Source organism: Citrus clementina, unplaced genomic scaffold, assembly GCF_000493195.1.
Source record: "Citrus clementina cultivar Clemenules unplaced genomic scaffold, Citrus_clementina_v1.0 scaffold_9, whole genome shotgun sequence".
NCBI lineage: Eukaryota > Viridiplantae > Streptophyta > Magnoliopsida > Sapindales > Rutaceae > Citrus > Citrus x clementina.
The window spans coordinates 978,453-995,237 of record NW_006261964.1 but is presented as its reverse complement, the minus strand read 5'-3'; the positions used below and the strand labels follow the sequence as shown (position 1 = coordinate 995,237).

The 16,785-nt window shown below is 34.2% G+C and overlaps 3 protein-coding genes across 9 annotated transcripts in view; 2 read left to right on the top strand and 1 right to left on the bottom strand.

Annotated features, from left to right (window-relative positions):
• Window positions 1-887: 887 nt before the first annotated feature.
• LOC18032580 (60S ribosomal protein L29-1) lies at window positions 888-1,651 on the top strand. Its single transcript, XM_006419355.2, has 3 exons — window positions 888-996; window positions 1,128-1,231; window positions 1,335-1,651. The coding sequence occupies exons 2-3, from the start codon at window positions 1,130-1,132 to the stop codon at window positions 1,413-1,415; spliced, it is 183 nt and encodes a 60-aa protein (XP_006419418.2). The 5' UTR covers window positions 888-996; window positions 1,128-1,129; the 3' UTR covers window positions 1,416-1,651.
• A 607-nt stretch (window positions 1,652-2,258) lies between these two features.
• LOC18031369 (dihydrolipoyl dehydrogenase 2, chloroplastic) lies at window positions 2,259-7,902 on the bottom strand. The gene is made up of 15 exons (XM_006419352.2): window positions 7,280-7,902; window positions 6,505-6,651; window positions 6,239-6,373; window positions 6,036-6,141; window positions 5,313-5,437; window positions 5,058-5,183; window positions 4,896-4,976; window positions 4,247-4,309; window positions 4,069-4,143; window positions 3,910-3,988; window positions 3,717-3,817; window positions 3,411-3,524; window positions 3,155-3,268; window positions 2,822-2,893; window positions 2,259-2,601 (listed from the first exon to the last, which is right to left on the bottom strand). Exons 1-15 carry the CDS (start codon window positions 7,649-7,651, stop codon window positions 2,554-2,556), a joined length of 1,758 nt encoding a protein of 585 aa, XP_006419415.1. The 5' UTR covers window positions 7,652-7,902; the 3' UTR covers window positions 2,259-2,553.
• Window positions 7,903-13,402: 5,500 nt separating this feature from the next.
• Window positions 13,403-16,785, top strand: part of LOC18031849 (serine/threonine-protein phosphatase 4 regulatory subunit 3) — a 14,099-nt gene continuing 10,716 nt past the window's right edge. For 3 of the 7 annotated variants that reach the window (XM_024189466.1, XM_024189474.1, XM_024189478.1), the window contains exons 1-5: window positions 13,404-13,739; window positions 15,409-15,489; window positions 15,637-15,736; window positions 15,844-15,928; window positions 16,063-16,112. In XM_024189466.1, coding sequence (XP_024045234.1) covers window positions 13,695-13,739; window positions 15,409-15,489; window positions 15,637-15,736; window positions 15,844-15,928; window positions 16,063-16,112 — 361 coding nt within the window. In that variant the 5' untranslated portion in view covers window positions 13,404-13,694. Of the gene's footprint in view, window positions 13,740-15,408; window positions 15,490-15,636; window positions 15,737-15,843; window positions 15,929-16,062; window positions 16,113-16,785 lie in introns of all 7 variants that reach the window. The other 4 variants (XM_024189457.1, XM_024189480.1, XM_024189470.1 and 1 more) reach the window with 3 other exon arrangements.

Genomic DNA, 16,785 nt, shown 5'->3' with positions numbered 1-16,785 from the left:
CCATACTCAGCAAACTTTTAGACCATTTATTTATTAATTTACACCATGATAAATCACAACTATTAATTAATTTTTGAACGTAGCAATTCAGTTTATACATTTTTGGATTAAACAGAAATTCCAACAAAGTTAGACTAAAATCGAACGAAGTTAGATTAAAATGTTTATGAGAATTTTTACTCGGCATCCTTCTAATAACTACTGTCATTCTCAATCAATATGCAACTCACAAAATCAAACACAATTGAACAAAATAGTTTACAGAAGTTCTTACTCAACGTCCTTCTAATAGCTACTATTAGTCTCAAAATATACGATACTCACCAAATTAAAAAAAAAAAAAAAAGAAGTCTCTTGTTTCTTCTTACCTAATTAATTAAAGAATATATCTGTTAAGACTGTCTTCTCTTACTTTCGAAAGATTATATCCATAATCCATATATTAGTATCGTGGTAACCCGTAAAATATATTTGAGGTCTATGTATGCATTAGTGGAGAATATTTTCTTTTAAATATTTAAAAACAAATTCGATGTATTCTAGAGCTCGATTTGCACCATGAACGAAGCTGATCTAAGCAAGTGCTTACAGATTTTCGTTACACATATTAATAATTTTGTTATGTAATTAAAAATAGAACAGTTTGTTTATTGACTTTGTTCTTAAAGCATAGGGGTGTCATTGACACGTTCCACAAGTCGGGGAACTAATGTACAGTAATTTCAAACTTTAGGGGTACACGATATTATGTTATCTGTTCATCAAAAGGGTAAAATGGCCGGGCTTGGTTTTTCAATTTGAAAGCATACTGGGTATAAACCCAAATCAAAATGTGGGCCCAAGTTTGAAAACCAAAACCCGATCCGGCTCAAAAATTCGAACGGGCATGGTTAACGAACTATATATCAATTAGGGTTTCGGCTGTTGTCTTCTCATTTGCTCCCCCGAGAGAAAAATCTCTAGCACAGCCGCGAGCAGGGTCTTTTCCTGAAAACGGTACCTTTCTAACTCGATCTCTTGTATATGCCGTTGAAACAAAGAAACCCATGTAGCTATATTTTTGTACAGGTCTTTTACCGTGATTTTTTCTTTTAATCAGTTAGTTTAATTATTTGTTTTTGTTACAGAGATGGCAAAGTCAAAGAATCACACAGCGCATAACCAGTCTTACAAGGCTCACAAGAACGGTATCAAGAAACCTAAGAAGCACCGCCACACTTCCACCAAAGGGGTAATTTTTTTTCCAATTTTTTTTTCATTTTTTATTGATTGTAATGCCGGCTTTTAGTAATTTCGATACTAGGTTCGTAAGATTTTTTTTTTAATGATTATAGATGGACCCAAAGTTCCTGAGGAACCAGAGGTATGCAAGGAAGCATAACAAGCAGGGAGGTGAATCTGCTGCCGAGGAGTAGATGCTGTTATGGGGTTTTAATTACTTAGTTGTTAAGATTTTTTTAACCCCTTGAATGGATATCTGTTTTGTTTTTGTTATTGTAGTGACTTGATGGCACTCTAGTGGGTTTCATTTCAATTTCAAGTATCTGCTGAATTGTTAAGCTATGTTTGTTTACTGATGTGATAATTGCTAAAGATTATTAAAATTTGAATTCTATTTCCTTATTATGAAGCTTTAAGTTAGTTGTTTTCATGTTTCAAACTCCTATAGAATGATGTTAGATCCCTCTTGGCTGAATAAGTTTTCTGGTTTGGTCTGTACCTTTTGGTTGGGTTCATATTCTTAGCCCTGAGTTTGATGCTCTTAGTACATTGATTTCTCATGTTAAGTGTATTTGGCAACCAGAGGACTATTTTGTTCTGCAATTGGCTGTGAGAGATCCTACTTAGCATTCTTGCTTTGACAGATTTGATGAAATTATTGTTGCCTCTAATCCCATCATACACGTGAGGGGATCGGCATTTTCTTTGATACCAGTTCGAAACTTGGAATGGGTCGATAGTCATTTGTTGCTGGCGTAACCTAGCAATCAACTCCCCACTCCACGTTTATGAGAAGCAATTTTCTAATTAGCAACAGCTTTTGAGTCCCAGCCGCTAATGATTGACACTATGAAAGGAATGCTACCTGTTAACCATCAGTAATTTATGTTGGCTCTTAGGTCTCAAAAAACAATACTAAGTCATCTCAATTCATTTTAAGAGTAAAGACAAGCAATTCCTACCATCTTATTTTCTGAAATTGGTATATGGTTCAGTGGAACAATGAAGTTTAGAAGCGATCTGAAAACTGCTTTATATTGACTATGATAACAAAACCTCTTATTTCCAGCAATATTGTCCAGGATTGAAAGCAGAAAATAAATTTCCAATTAGAAACTATTATGAATATTTAGTACTTCTGCAAAGCATACACAAGGCAGAGAAACCAGGATACAAATGTCATATAAACATCTGCAAATTTCTTCACCAGGTTTGGTTTGCTAGGACGGTCACGGTGTTGATTAGTTCTCTCTGAGGATGCAAAATTCCTTGGTACTCCCTAGCACAAGCAAATTTCTTCAAAATTTAATATTTCCCAAGTGTCGAGATGCTTTAGACTGCAACTGGTTCACTTACTGGATTAGAAGCATGATCTTTAACCTGCTCCAGAAATTAAATCTTGTTTAACACCTTTTGGTTTGTTCAAATCTAAAGAAACAAATTATAATTCTACTTTCTTCAGGAATGGGATCACGAGGATTATAATTTCATAAAACAGCGATGTTGCAAGATAATACTATACCAGGAACAAACTCATTGTGCAATCTCACACATTCTCTCTATCACTGGTTGAGTTATTAAGAGAATATCAGAAGTTCACCTTTGCTGCTTTAAACAGTTCGTCTAGAACTTCAGAGAGAGTTGGATGTGCATGAACCGCAAATTTTATGTCCTGCATGATGTGAAATGTAGAGTAGTTGTTCAAATTAAAAAAAGAAAAAGAAAAAGAAAAAGATGATTTCACAATTTTTTTTTTTTATTATAAGGGTGGCCACAGTAAGTTTGATCATACATTACATGGTGCGTCTAAAGGTAGAACAAAAAGTTACATAACACAGTTAGAAGATTGCCGTTCCAAGTTCCCAGAAACTGATTCATTCAAAGTGCAGCAATCAGAGGCAGTAACATAGCAATTTTGGCAAAGGAACCGTACCTGAATACGTGTGCCTAATGCAATAGCATTAGATGCTTCATGGATAAGGTCTGCAGCATGCAGCCCAAAGATATGAACTCCAAGAATCTCACCGTTGTCTGGTCTGTATATTAACTGCATAAAGATAGCATAAGCAGCAATATTGGAAACTAGTTAGTAAAAAATGAAAAAAAAAGAGTCAATAAAGCAAAATATATAATAGTATAGTAAAGTTTTTACAAAAACTATATTGAAGTGAAGGGTCAAGCACCGTAACCTTAGCAAGTCCCTCCCCTTCGTTTTCTGCTAAGGCCTTGGTGTTAGCTTTGAAGCTTGTTTTCGCTACACTTACTTCAAATCCCTCCTTTTCAGCCTTTTCCCTTGCTTGAGGCTGTGTGAATTTTAAGTCAAAATTTCAGAATTCAAACAAACTGATAACAACTCATTAAAAAGAATGGAAAAAGTAATCAAAATATGGCAAAAATGTCAAATGTTTTCAAGAAGAAGTGGACGTTTATCACATCGAAAAGTGTATGACAACATATTTACAAAAGGATATGTGCTCATAAGATTAAATAATTACCTCGGTCAATCCAACCATACTAATTTCAGGATGTGTGAAACAAGCTGCTGGTATGCTTAAATGATTGAGTACATGATCTCTTCCAGTAACTTGTTCAACCACTGCATTAAGACATCAATGCCAAGGACCAAATCTGAGTAGAAAAAAAATTGAACGGCAAAATAGTACCTGAAATGAGGAAAATGCTATGTACCTGAAATTCCTTGTGCACTGGCTGCATGTGCAAGCATCATTTTACCATTTGCATCTCCAATGCAATACAAATGAGGAACCTGATATTCAAAAACTATATTCAGTAACAATTGGTGACAGCCTTCCGAGAGAATATGCCACACAAAAATTCATGACAAACCAGATTTCCATTTGCATCAGTTACTCGCATTCGCTCATCAACAGGTACAAAACCTCGTTGTGTTACTACATTAATCTGAGAAGAAAAAGTAAAAGAGAATAGTAGTGAAACTTAAATACAGTTTTTTTCATTGAACGACTTCTGGATTTAATTATTGTATGTGTCAGTAAAGACTTACATTCTCCAAACCCAGACCATTTGTGAATGGAGCCCTTCCAGTCGCAATCAATGCAGCATCCACCTATAGAACAGAAGCAAAAGCAAAAGTTTACAGCATATGCTATACATATTACATAAAAGACAGATAGAAGTGGACAGCAGCCGCACGGGAAATAGGGATTTTTCAAAGCTTCCCCAACAGTGATAACTAATGGGTAGGAGTGCAACAGTGATTACTAACTGAGTGCATAAAGGTAGTTGAAAGTTGAAAGCTTAATGTCAAAAATAAGCACACACAAATTTCAATCTAAAATAATGCAGTCCATATGTAAATTTAACCAATTCAGGCCACTTGAAACAAACTTTTAGATTAGACAATTCAAGGCTCCTCAAATCAGCAGTTTACATCCACCAGGTTTCATCATTTAATTGGTAACGTACTACAAGTTGTAGTGTACGATCATAGGCAATAGACGACAGCAGAAACTGGAACTCTGGAAGTATTTTCTTCTCACAATGTATACACATTTTAGGGTATCAATTTTCTCAGCGGGACGTTACAAAATGAACAAAGAAGTATGCCAGATAACTGGAAATAGAGATGGATGTTGGTTTTTCTTGCAGAAGTTTTGAAGGGAAAACACAATCAATATGATCCATAGTTTTACCTCTAAAGTATCTTTTGGTTCCTTGGTTTTAGCATCAATAAGCTCAATGGTGACTGGTTTCCCATCCTTTGCAGGAGTGATCTGTAAACAACATCAGTGAATGTAAGTGTATACTATCAAAATAGCCTCCAAGAGAACACGTGAATATAAACATCAGAGTACCTTGGTTGCAAACACTCCAGTGTGATAATCAATTTTCCGAGGATTAACGAGAACTCTTTGAGCCAGTTTACCAATCTCAGGATCAAATCCAGGCATAAGCTGATCTAAAGCTTCAATGAAAGTAACCTACACAAAAGAGAAAAAAAATATGGTTTTCAGAATTTGAAATCAACTATGGACACATGCTCTTAACAGTCTTAGATTAGCTCACTTCCAAAAATTTGTTGAAGGAAGGAAAGAAAGAAAAGATATTACCTCACTTCCAAGGGCAGTGTATACATCACTGAATTCAAGACCAATATAACCACTTCCTACAATTGCAATCCAGTCAGGAACAAACTCCAATTTGAGTGCATGGTCACTTGTAATTACAGTCTTCCCTGCAGGTCATTACTAAATCATTAGAAAAATATTAAGAGCATGGGAGAACAAAAGATTACAGTTAATTGGAATACAAGGTCATTAATTGATAACAGATTCAGAGATCATCCCCAGGAACTAGGGTAGAAAACACTTATTTTCCCAAGTTATGCTAAACTTTTTTAATTCTGAATAATTTTTTGTTTAATAGTGCTAAACTCCACAAAAAATGTAGAGGAAGCAACTGAACAGGCGACATTCTTTCTTTCTTTTTAATTTCACATTTTTCAAACAGACATTTCATTCCAGGGGTTTTAGCGCATCATATTACTTGCAGTAACTGTATCAAACTCGATATCCATTTCATATAACTCAGCCAGTGCCTGCACAGTCACCTCTTACAAATATTTCTAGTTTCTTAAAAAAACTTGCCCAGCTTACAAAAGTTTTTGCCATCTTTATATACTAACTAAAGGAAGAAGATGTACGAAAAGATCAAGCATCTTTCCCGGGTTTCAGATATACAAAGACAGGCTTCTAATCTCGATCGAACTTTGATAAAATTTTTGATTAATTAGATTTATAACAGGATAAGAATGGAAAACAAATAATATTCACCATCAACTTCAATGCCCTTAGGAACAAATGGGACAGAACCAGTGGCAATGATGATATCTTTTGCAGTTACTATGTTGTCAGTCCCAAATTTCACTTTTTGTGGACCCTGAATAAGTTCATAAATTATATTAGGATAAATGACATTTTAAAAGGTGAAAACCATGAAAGCATACAATTTATTGCAAAAGAAAAACTATACTTACCAAAATTGTCCCAACACCTGTCAATATGTCCACACCAAGTGCTTTCATTGAATTTGTCAAATTATTACGAATTTTTGTGGCTAAGTTATTGGCATGATCGGCCACTCCCTGTCTATCATACCCAGCAGCATGGACCTATCAATAGTCAAAAGAGAAAACAAACAGAAAATCAACTCCAGTCTTGTCTCAGCTGAAATATGTGATACTCATCTTACCAAAGAGCAGCAAATGTAAATGTGCGATCCTAACATATTAGCTTCTATTACCTGCAGACCTAAAGCCTTCATATGATGCTCACTCTGAAGTTCACGCATTCGACCACTTACTGCCAGGAGAGCCTTAGAAGGAACACATCCTCTGTTCACACATGTTCCTCCCACCACGTCTCCCTCAATGATGGCAGTTTTGAGTCCCTACAATGAGCATATTCTAAGATTAGCGCAGATCTTCTGCAACTCAAGTATCAAAGAAGAACAAGCGACCAAACAATTCTTTAAAGTTTCGCCCCATTGGGCAAAGTTTACACACAAGAAGTCTGAATTGACGGCCAAATAAAGAACTGATCTCAAGATCCCATTCTATGTATTTTATCATCTTCATTTCATCCAACATGTAAATTCCCACTTTCCTTTCCCAATATTGTAAAGATAGCATATCATGTAAAACAACCATACTAAATTATGGATAAACTAAAAACAACAAACGAGTAGGAACACGTTAGTAACTGCTTAATTTTGAAAGCACAGCACTTTTACTTAGCAGCTAATATAACATTTACGAGCTACTCACTCACCGAACTTAATGGCAGCAATTGTGGATTACAAGTCGTAGAAACTCATGTGAGATGCTCATGTGAGCTATCAGATTAATATACGCAGTAAGGCAAAATCAGCTCAGTATACCGTCAGCTAACAACAGTTAAAATTTTGACACGTGCACGGTGTATCCAATCCAAGCGTATACAATCAATTCAAGTAAACACAAGTATTAAAAATAACAAACAAAGCATCAAATCAAAGCTTGAGAGTGAGTAATGAGTACCTTCTCAACGGCATGCAAAGCGGCTCCATGGCCACCAACGCCAGCGCCAATAATAATCAAATCATAATCAAAAGACTTCGGGATTCCGTTATCACCGAGAGAAGCGCAGACATTACTTCCTTTAAAACGACGTCGAGAAGGAAGCTGAACTCGCTGGGAATTGGAACAGCGAGTAAATGCAGAAGGCGAGAAGCCGAAGGCCTCGCGGCGTAAGCCACAGAATCGGAGATTAATCGGTTTGGAAGGAATAAGAAGAGTGCACGAAGAAGAAGAAGAAGAAGAATGAAGAGCACCGACGTGGCGTGATCCGGAGATCGTTGGCACAGCAGTTGCTGATGTGGCCGCTTGAGAGAAAGCAGCGGAGCAATGCATTTTGCTAGAAGAGAAATAGAAATGAACAGCAAATGAGAGATCTGAGGAGGAGGAGGAGGAGATATAGAGAGGGCGTGTTTGTTTTATGAGAGAGTTTGTAATTGTGAATTTGGGGGGACGGACTTTGAGATATCCGTTAAGAAGGGGATGACTGGTAGTGAGAAGCGGAGATTCCCAAGTGTGGCTGATCAACTACAACCTACTTTTGTTTGCTCTTTTCTTTAGTCATTGCTATCTTGTTTGCCTTGCCTTGCCCTCTTTTCTTTAGCTGTCCAACTCGTGCCAATTGCGCCCGGTACACCTCCATACTTCAAAAATTATCTCAATACCCTAAAATCTGTTTTTGCCAAAATTTTCATCGATACCCTTTAAAAACTGATAGGAAATTACTAAGCTATCCTCATTTTAAAACATTTCAACTTAACAAACAGCACCTCTCCCTTCTCTACTGAAGCAAACAAACACTCATCTGCTGCAATTCCCTCCACTATCAAACTCAAACAAACAAACACTACAATTCCCTCACTGGCATCACCTCTACCGAAACAAACATTCATTCTCCATACATGGTAAATCGAACTTCAACACGAGCAAACTAAGCCTGAGAAGGGGAAGCTGCCACAACTGAGAAAGTGAAGCATAGTTCGTCACTACATAATCGCCGGAGAGAGTTGATCATTTACTGTAAAATTGTCAAAATGTAACTAGTTGAGACAAGTAATTCCATGTAATTAGTTTTCTTGTTAATATTCAATGGAAAAAAACAAAAAGTTAGGGTTTTATATTGAAAAAATAGATTAATTAGTTGTGGGTCTCTCATAACATGTTCGAAAACAAATTTCTAGTTGTTTTGCTGCATACAAATTGTGAAAAATTAATGGATTGTGCTGATTATAATTTTGTTATGTAACATAAGATTCGGTCATGTAAGGTTATGTAAGATTCAAGGTTGTGTTTTACACGACCTTCATGTATTGCACGATTACACGACCTTCATGTATTGCACGATTACACGACCTTCATGTATTACACGTTTACACGACCTTCATGTATTGCATGTTTATACGACCTTCATGTATTATACAATTATACGATCTTCTTGTATTACACAATTACACGACCTTCAATTCCACATTTTGTTTCTTGTCAATAGAATCTGCACATTACATTTAGTTTAATTAGGCTCACAATAAATTGGAATTGTGCATATACATTTACCTTGTGAAATGTCATTAGTTAGAGAAATTCTTAATTTCCAATTATAAGTCATGGTAAGTCATGATATGTCTAGTTATGAGTGAAAATATTTTATCACTGCAAATGGTGTTCTTATGTGTATAACATTACATTAATTTCCTATAGCTGATATTTTTTTTTCTTAATTGATTTCATGGATTAATTATATGCAGACATTCCTCATGTATGCTTGTATGCTTGGCCAGAGGAAGAAAGCACTTTGAAGATAAAAAAAAAAGAAAAAAACTTTTTAAATGGCTGTAATATGTTTAATTGCGACTTTAAAATTACACGAATTTTTCCATTAATCATTTGGTTAATTTAGTTCTTTAAAGATTTAATTTGTGCTAAGAATTTATATTTGCTGCTATGCAGAAAATGTCAATGAAAATTATTAAAAAAAGAAGTGAAATTAAATTGGAATCTAAAAAAATTCCACATCATCATTGGTTTGAATTGTAACTGGTGGCATAGGATCAGATGTCTTAAGTTTGAACTTCATTGTGATTTCGAATTCCGAAGTATCTATATCAATAACTTCAGCTATCTTCTCCACCAATGTGGCATATGTTGTCGATCGTGGTATCATTATACCTTTAGCCTTTGAACCTTTGAACTTATACTCGTCATTTTGCTCAATCCATTCACCATTGAAGAGAATAGACACACGTACCAAAACCATATCTGATGATACAATAAAAATAATAATATTAAATTTCATATACAAGTAACGACACGACCTACATGACCTGCACGACTATAATACTTACACGACTATATTACTTACACGACTATATTTCTTACATGACCTACACGACTATATTTCTTACATGACCTACACGACTATATTTCTTACATGACCTACACGACTTACACGACTATATTACTTACACGACCTACATGACTAACTATATGACGTACACGGTATCAAAAGAATGCACGACTCGAAATATTTTCGCCATAAATAAGTTATATTGCTGAAAAAAATAATTAAACAACCTACATTGCATATATTTCTACGTATAAGAAAAAATGGTGAAAATAAAACATTGTAATGTGAGGAAAATTTCTAAATTTTCCTAAAAATTAAAAAATTTAAAACCCAACAACATTAACATACCTTATTGGGTTGTTTAATAAGCAATGCACCTTTAAAGAAAGAGTGGGTGTTAAAGAAATGAATACATAATTGTATTTGTGTAAGAAGTTATGAGAGATTTTGAGAGATTTTAAGAGATTTTGAAAGAATCGGCAGCAAAAATAGATTTAGGTGAAAGAAATGAGGAAAGAAATATGAAGACAATTCATTGAGTGCATTTGATGCATTCATTAAGGGTATTTCCGATTTTGTTCACATTTGTTAGGGTATCCATGAAAACTAAAAAGGAAGGGGGTATTTAAATAATTTTGAAACTATTAAAGGGTATTTAATTAAAAACCCCGTCCAACTCACGCTTCCATCTTTCGTACTTTACGCACGCTTGGCGCGTGATTTAGTATTTTCACTTGTTTTAATTAAACGTTTGAAAATTTCATTCCTACCCTCAGCTTATGATAATATTATACTTCTGAATATAAACTTTTTTTTTTATGACATATATATATACTGAGACCTGTGTGACATCAATGTTGATATGACACCGCTCAAATTTTTTAACCCTTTCAAATATTTGAGGGACGTCAACTCCTAGCCTAGGAGAAAGACTGCCTTCACTCAAGTTCTGGGACTCCAAAGAATGACATTTAAATTAAACTCCTGCAATGCGTCTGCGGAGGCTCCAACCACTCCCCTCACATTTGTGAGGGAGTGGCTCTAGCCACTTGGCCTTACCCAAGTGATTAACATAAACTTAGGATTAATAACAAAAAACTTATAATTTTAAATTAGAAACAGTCTAATTATTTAAGTGATGCAAGTCATTAATTTTTTTTTTTTGTATTTTTAGACCACACGTTGTTTGATTTGACACATTTCTTAAGTTGACTATATTACCTTTGTTATGCCATACTAGATACATTTTTTATTATAGTTGTGTGTTGAGTCCTCTTCTAATAAAGGTTTTAAATCTTTAATATGGTAAGAGACAAATTAGAAAAATAAAAATTTCAATATATTATAGGATAAAGTATATATTGTATTGTAATATTTGTGTTTTTTTTTTAGTTTTAAAGCTCCTTTATTCTAATAAAATAAGTGGTTCCTTATTGAAAATTTACTTATTATGTGCAATAGGTAGTATTGCCCTATTACTTTATCGTAGAAATTTTATGTTTTATTTTTTTTTTATTTTATAATATGTTGGAGTACGAGAGTGTTCAAGTAAAGTCTCTTTCCAAAATGGAGAAACTCAAAAAGTTTTGAGGTTCATCTTATGCTAGTTGCATCGTACTCGCATAAGTTCCAAGCAAAAGTCATCTGTTATTGTTAATTTCGTCAAAGGTATTATACTATTATATCTATATATATATATTTTTTTAATTAACGGTATTGTATACCTGGACAACAAACATAGGGCAAATAGAAATAAATTTGGATGATTTGATTGAGTTGCTCTTATAAATCACCTACCATTTATAAATAATGATATTGCAAAAAGGGAACATATCATATGAACGTTAAAAACAGCGACTACCATTGTAGTATAAATAGTAAGTTAAATTTTTAATTAGTGAGAATTTAATCACTAGATGAAATAAAACTGTCATGCTAATTGAGTATTGGTTAATTGGGTGGGTATACTTTTTTTTTCCCCGGTTGCATTATTATCAAGTTGATCACAAAATAATTATCTCTGTAATCAATTAAGTTGGTAAATCCAGACTCACTTGAGATTGAGTAGCAATTAAACTAAATAAAATAATAATAATAATGATTTTCTAGTATCAAATTAGTCAAAAAAAATTTATAGTGCGTTCCATAACTTTTTCACTTTCATATTACTCTAATACCAACTTATTAAATTTATATTTAATTGTTCAGCATACACAATCAAGAAATAAAGAGTTAATAAGAGTCTCATTATGATTATATTTTTCCCGTTAATTAAATCTAATCCATCTAAATGATCATAATCTCTCTTATGATAATCACTTTAACAAGCAAGCTCCGCAATTTGTACTGATATCACAAAACCAGCAAAACGACCCCGCTTCAGTAATTGACTAATTGTGGACTGGCTTTTGAGAGGAATCTTTGCATTTGAAGTTTTGAACCGGCACGGCCATTGCTTACACTTGTTGCTTTTGCCCACACCCGTTTTTGGATGGTGGCACATGCGTGAGCTGGAAGCCCACGACCACGGGCCCCGCGTATTGACAGTCCATTTAGAAATTTTAGAATCATCAGGCAAAATTTATCTGCATGAAAAGACATAAAGATCCCCCCCATCATCCTCTGCAAACGTGCAGCCACAGAGCCAATCAATGTCCACCACGTGGCATATCATCACCATCAAATGATTATCACGCCTCAAAACAGCCGAAGGCTGAAAGCCACTAGGCACTGACTCGGAGTCTCATTACTCGTACAGAGAAAAGACACTGTTGCGTGTCAACCAACTGACCGAGGACGCTGTATTTTCATTACACGTGTTATAATCGTCAAGTCCTTGAGGCACGGGCGGGTAGCGGGCCCCCCAACTTAGAACGCGTAGGATTTAAAATTAAACGTTTACTAATGTGTGATAATTTATTGATATATTATTATGCTTCACAAAGATGTACTTTACAAGTTCACAAAGATCTTGATGTTTTTATCTTTTTAACGCACGTAGTTTTTAGTATTACAAAAGTTTGGAGGGGGGATGGGGGAACACAGTTTGATTTGATAGTAACTGAAATTTTTTTAATTAAAAAAATCTCAGTTTAAATGTGGTAAAGATTGAAATCTCAAATCTTTTGTATTACCCTAAGAAATTATACTAGTTGAACCAGTCATTACTATTATGATTATAAATTTTGTTCGATTATTTACGTAAATGCTTTTCTATTGCGAAGCTTAGTAATAAAACTATAAAATCTATATGCTTAATATAATTGTACTTATTTAATTGTGGATCTATTTAGATATAATAAATATCATTTATAGATTATGATTAACCTGTACATAATGAGTTGTGTGGCTCAATAATACATATGAACTCTCTCTTTCTATTAATGTAAGATGTTACATTTCTTGTAACATGAATATATTGTATCCCTAGAGTTAAACTCTAGGCATATAATTACAAACTCTAAGTCTTTAGATTTTACCACTGACAAGTGATAGAATAACTATAACAGGGATCTGCGTAAAAGAATTGCAATGTGCACAATTTTACACATAGTTTCACCAAAAATCAGGGACGTTCAAGGTATTAAACTTTTTTTCAATTAATTAAAGGTTTTGGCTCCCACGTAAATTATTAACAAATCACGGGCATTACTGGAATTTGACAAATTTATTTATTAATTATTATTATTTTTAACTTTTCTCTCTAATCGAAGGTCGGGGACAAACACGATTGCACAGAAGAGAATAAAAAGAAAGAAGGGAGAGGAGAGAGAATTAAAAAAAAAAAGAAAAAAAAGGTGAGAGAAATAATTAGAAAGAGAGAGAAACGAAGGCTTAGAGTACTTCGCTGGTAATGGCGGTTAGGGTTTTCTATTGATCCTCACGATTCTTGAAATCTCCCGCCTTTCTTTATTTACTTATCTCTCTCTTCGGTTTTTAAAAACCCTAATTTATTGACATCGATTTGAATTTCAATTTCTCTTCGATTCGAATTCGAATTTAAATCGGGGAGTGAGGGGGAGAAGAGTAGCTGCGATGGGCGCACAAGAGAAGTCGCAAGCGAACGCCAATCCGATGCAGGTTGGTGATTTTTCCCTAGAATTGAAGTTTGTCACCTGCTAGTTTTGTTTTAGTGGGTTTGAACTCTCAATTTCAAGTTTTTGATTTTGTTGACTGTTGTGTAGTAAGTTTACTTGTTATCATTCAATCGACTTGGGTGTTTAACTGAATTTAGTTTATTATGTTTCGATTGATTGTTTTTATTTATGTATGAGTTACTTGTTGCTGTTCAAGGTGTACTGAGGTGCTAATGAGTTAATGTGAGAGCTATGTTTGGTGTCAATCTTTTGTCTTTTTTTTTACATAGGGTTTGCGGTTGTGGCGTGTTGGATTTTGATTAGCATTTTTGTGGTTGGTAGTTTTTGGTTCTCAGTATAATCAATGCAGTTGCTGCTTGTAATGGAAGTAAAAGCAGGGAATGGTGCAGTTTAGGTGTTTAGAGATGGTCAATCGCTATGGGTTAGTGTGAGCCCATTACATTCTGCAAGACAATTGGAGGATAAGTTTGATATCTTTGGAAGTGCCAAACATATTCGGAAGAGTACCCATGGCTTGTTTTAGTTGAAGCAAGTTTTTAGATTCATCTTTTGGCTGAATTTTAGTTAGGGTTTGGACTCTATGGCATGTCCTTCGTACGGATCGATTTCTATTGGTGGCTTGGAGATTCACAGTTTGTCTCTACCTTAGCATTTTGAGAAAGTTGGATTTTTTTTTTCTTTTTGGGGTGTATATGTGGTTAGTACACGTGCGATGGAGTATTTTTTAAGTTTTTAATACAAAAGGACAATTGCTGATGCATACCAATAAGGTTTAGCCATTATTTACCTGCTTTGCATTCCTATTTGGTGGTTCTTGCGAGTGCCCATCTAGTTGTGCGATAATTAGTAATTCTTACTGAGTGGTCTTAATAATTTTCACGGAATAGGCGATTATTTTCAGAGAGCAGTGATGTGACTCATGGATTTACAAGATTGGTAAATTTGCAATACAAAATTGAATAAACATCACATGTTGCTAAGACGGATTAAATATTGTTTTTTGTGGTGGTATTTACTACAAAAAGCACTTACTGTAAATAACTTTCCTTTTTTGAATTATAAATATGTTTTTTGAATTATAATTTCAAACTGAAAAAAAAAGGTCAATGTAAAGCTAGTGAGTGAACTATCATTGTTTATTTATTATTTATTTTTATTTTCTGCATTTGGAAAGTTTATTGGAATTTAGTTTGATGGTGTATTTGATATGTGTAGTCTAATTGTCAAATCATCTTTCAATCACATAGGGGTGTTTGCTTTGCTGTATCAGATGATAAGGTAATAACCAAGAAAGTTGCCTTTGAAAACAAACGAATAGATCATAAAGTTACTCTTGGGAGCATAATCTGTTGACTTAATCCATTGGGAGGATTACCCTGTAGTTAAAATGCTCATGCTTCATTACCTTGATTTTTATTGAGCCATGCTTTCATCATTATATTCAATTTAATTTCTTTATCTCTAGGTGTGTTTTTCCTTGTACAAGTTGAAATTTCTGAGAATGATTTTATGTTTTGTTGTTTTGAGCTGAAGCATACTCTTTTATTATTTTTATTTCTTCTTTGAAATTAACTGGCAAAAGTTGCATATAAGTGACACAGTTTTGCATCACTATCATTTTCCTCTTTATTTTTTCTTTCTTGACTTTTCAGCGCGTGAAGGTTTATCGCTTGAATGACGATGGTAAATGGGATGATCAGGGTACTGGTCATGTCACTGTTGACTCTATGGAGGTGTGTTCGAAATGTTCACTTATTTTAATTGTTTAATGGTGGAGAAGTAATAGAATCAGAATAATTTTAATTTTCAGAAATTTGTTTCTGATAATGATTGTTGAAAAAATGTCTGTAATTTGAATGAATGCAAATGTTACTATGCAGAGATCAGAGGAGTTGTGTTTGTTTGTTATTGATGAAGAAGACAATGAGACAATACTTTTGCACCGTATCAGCCCAGATGACATTTACAGAAAGCAAGAAGGTATGTATATGTGAGGAAGAATGATCTGAGTCTTTTGTCTCTGTAGTTGCAATTATCTGCAAATACAGCATCACCCACTGCCTGATTATTGTTATTCTTATTTTTAGACACAATTATCTCTTGGAGAGACCCAGAATATTCTACAGAGTTGGCTCTTAGCTTTCAGGAGCCTACAGGGTGCTCATATATATGGTAACAAAATGAATATATTTCTTAGTTCCCTTTCTAGGTTTCTTGTTCTAAATTGACACTTTGTAATCTTAATGTTTATATACCTTTCTCTTTTTTGGTTGTTCGTCTACTGAATGTAAAGTTGTTTTACTCAGGGATAACATATGCAATGTTCAGAGGAACCTCAATTTTAATTCTCTTAACAGTAAGTAGTTGCAAACTTCAACTACGTATTATTCAATTGTCTGTAAATTTTCTGCATTTAAGTCTCGGAATGGGGTGAGAAACTTATCTTTTTCTAGTTGGAATATAGCATCACAGGATAAGGAACATATCAAATGATTGTGAACGTTGTGATCCATAACCTTGTAGGCATTTCATCCCTTGTTCTGAAAGATCCAATTCCAACACCCATGGTGGTTCGGTTTTGAGATAAACTAATACTAGCAAACAGACAAGGGTTTATTTGGATGTATGTAGAGGGTTCAAGTCTAGGTAGTGGCTTCGATTCTGTAGGGAGTTTTTATCTGTCTTGAATTTTAATCAATGCACTGTGGTTATAGTTTTAATCTCTAGCCTTTTTCAGACAAAGCGCTAAAGTTTTACATTGAATACATATTGATTATGACTCAAATCAAGGATCTTCTTTTGTTCAAAAGGTAGAAGAGCGAAAAAATGGTTGATGTGATCTGTTGAGAGAGCCTTTCGGACTTCTTCCCCAGCAAAATATTTCTCATTAATATTCTCTATGTTCTCTTCTTTAACATTTTTCTTTGAAGTTTGCCTCCCCCCCCCCCAAACCCCCCCTTTTAAACTTAAAAATTTTTCAAAAAAAAATTTTTTTAAAAATTTTTTTTTTTTTTTTTTTTTTTTAATCT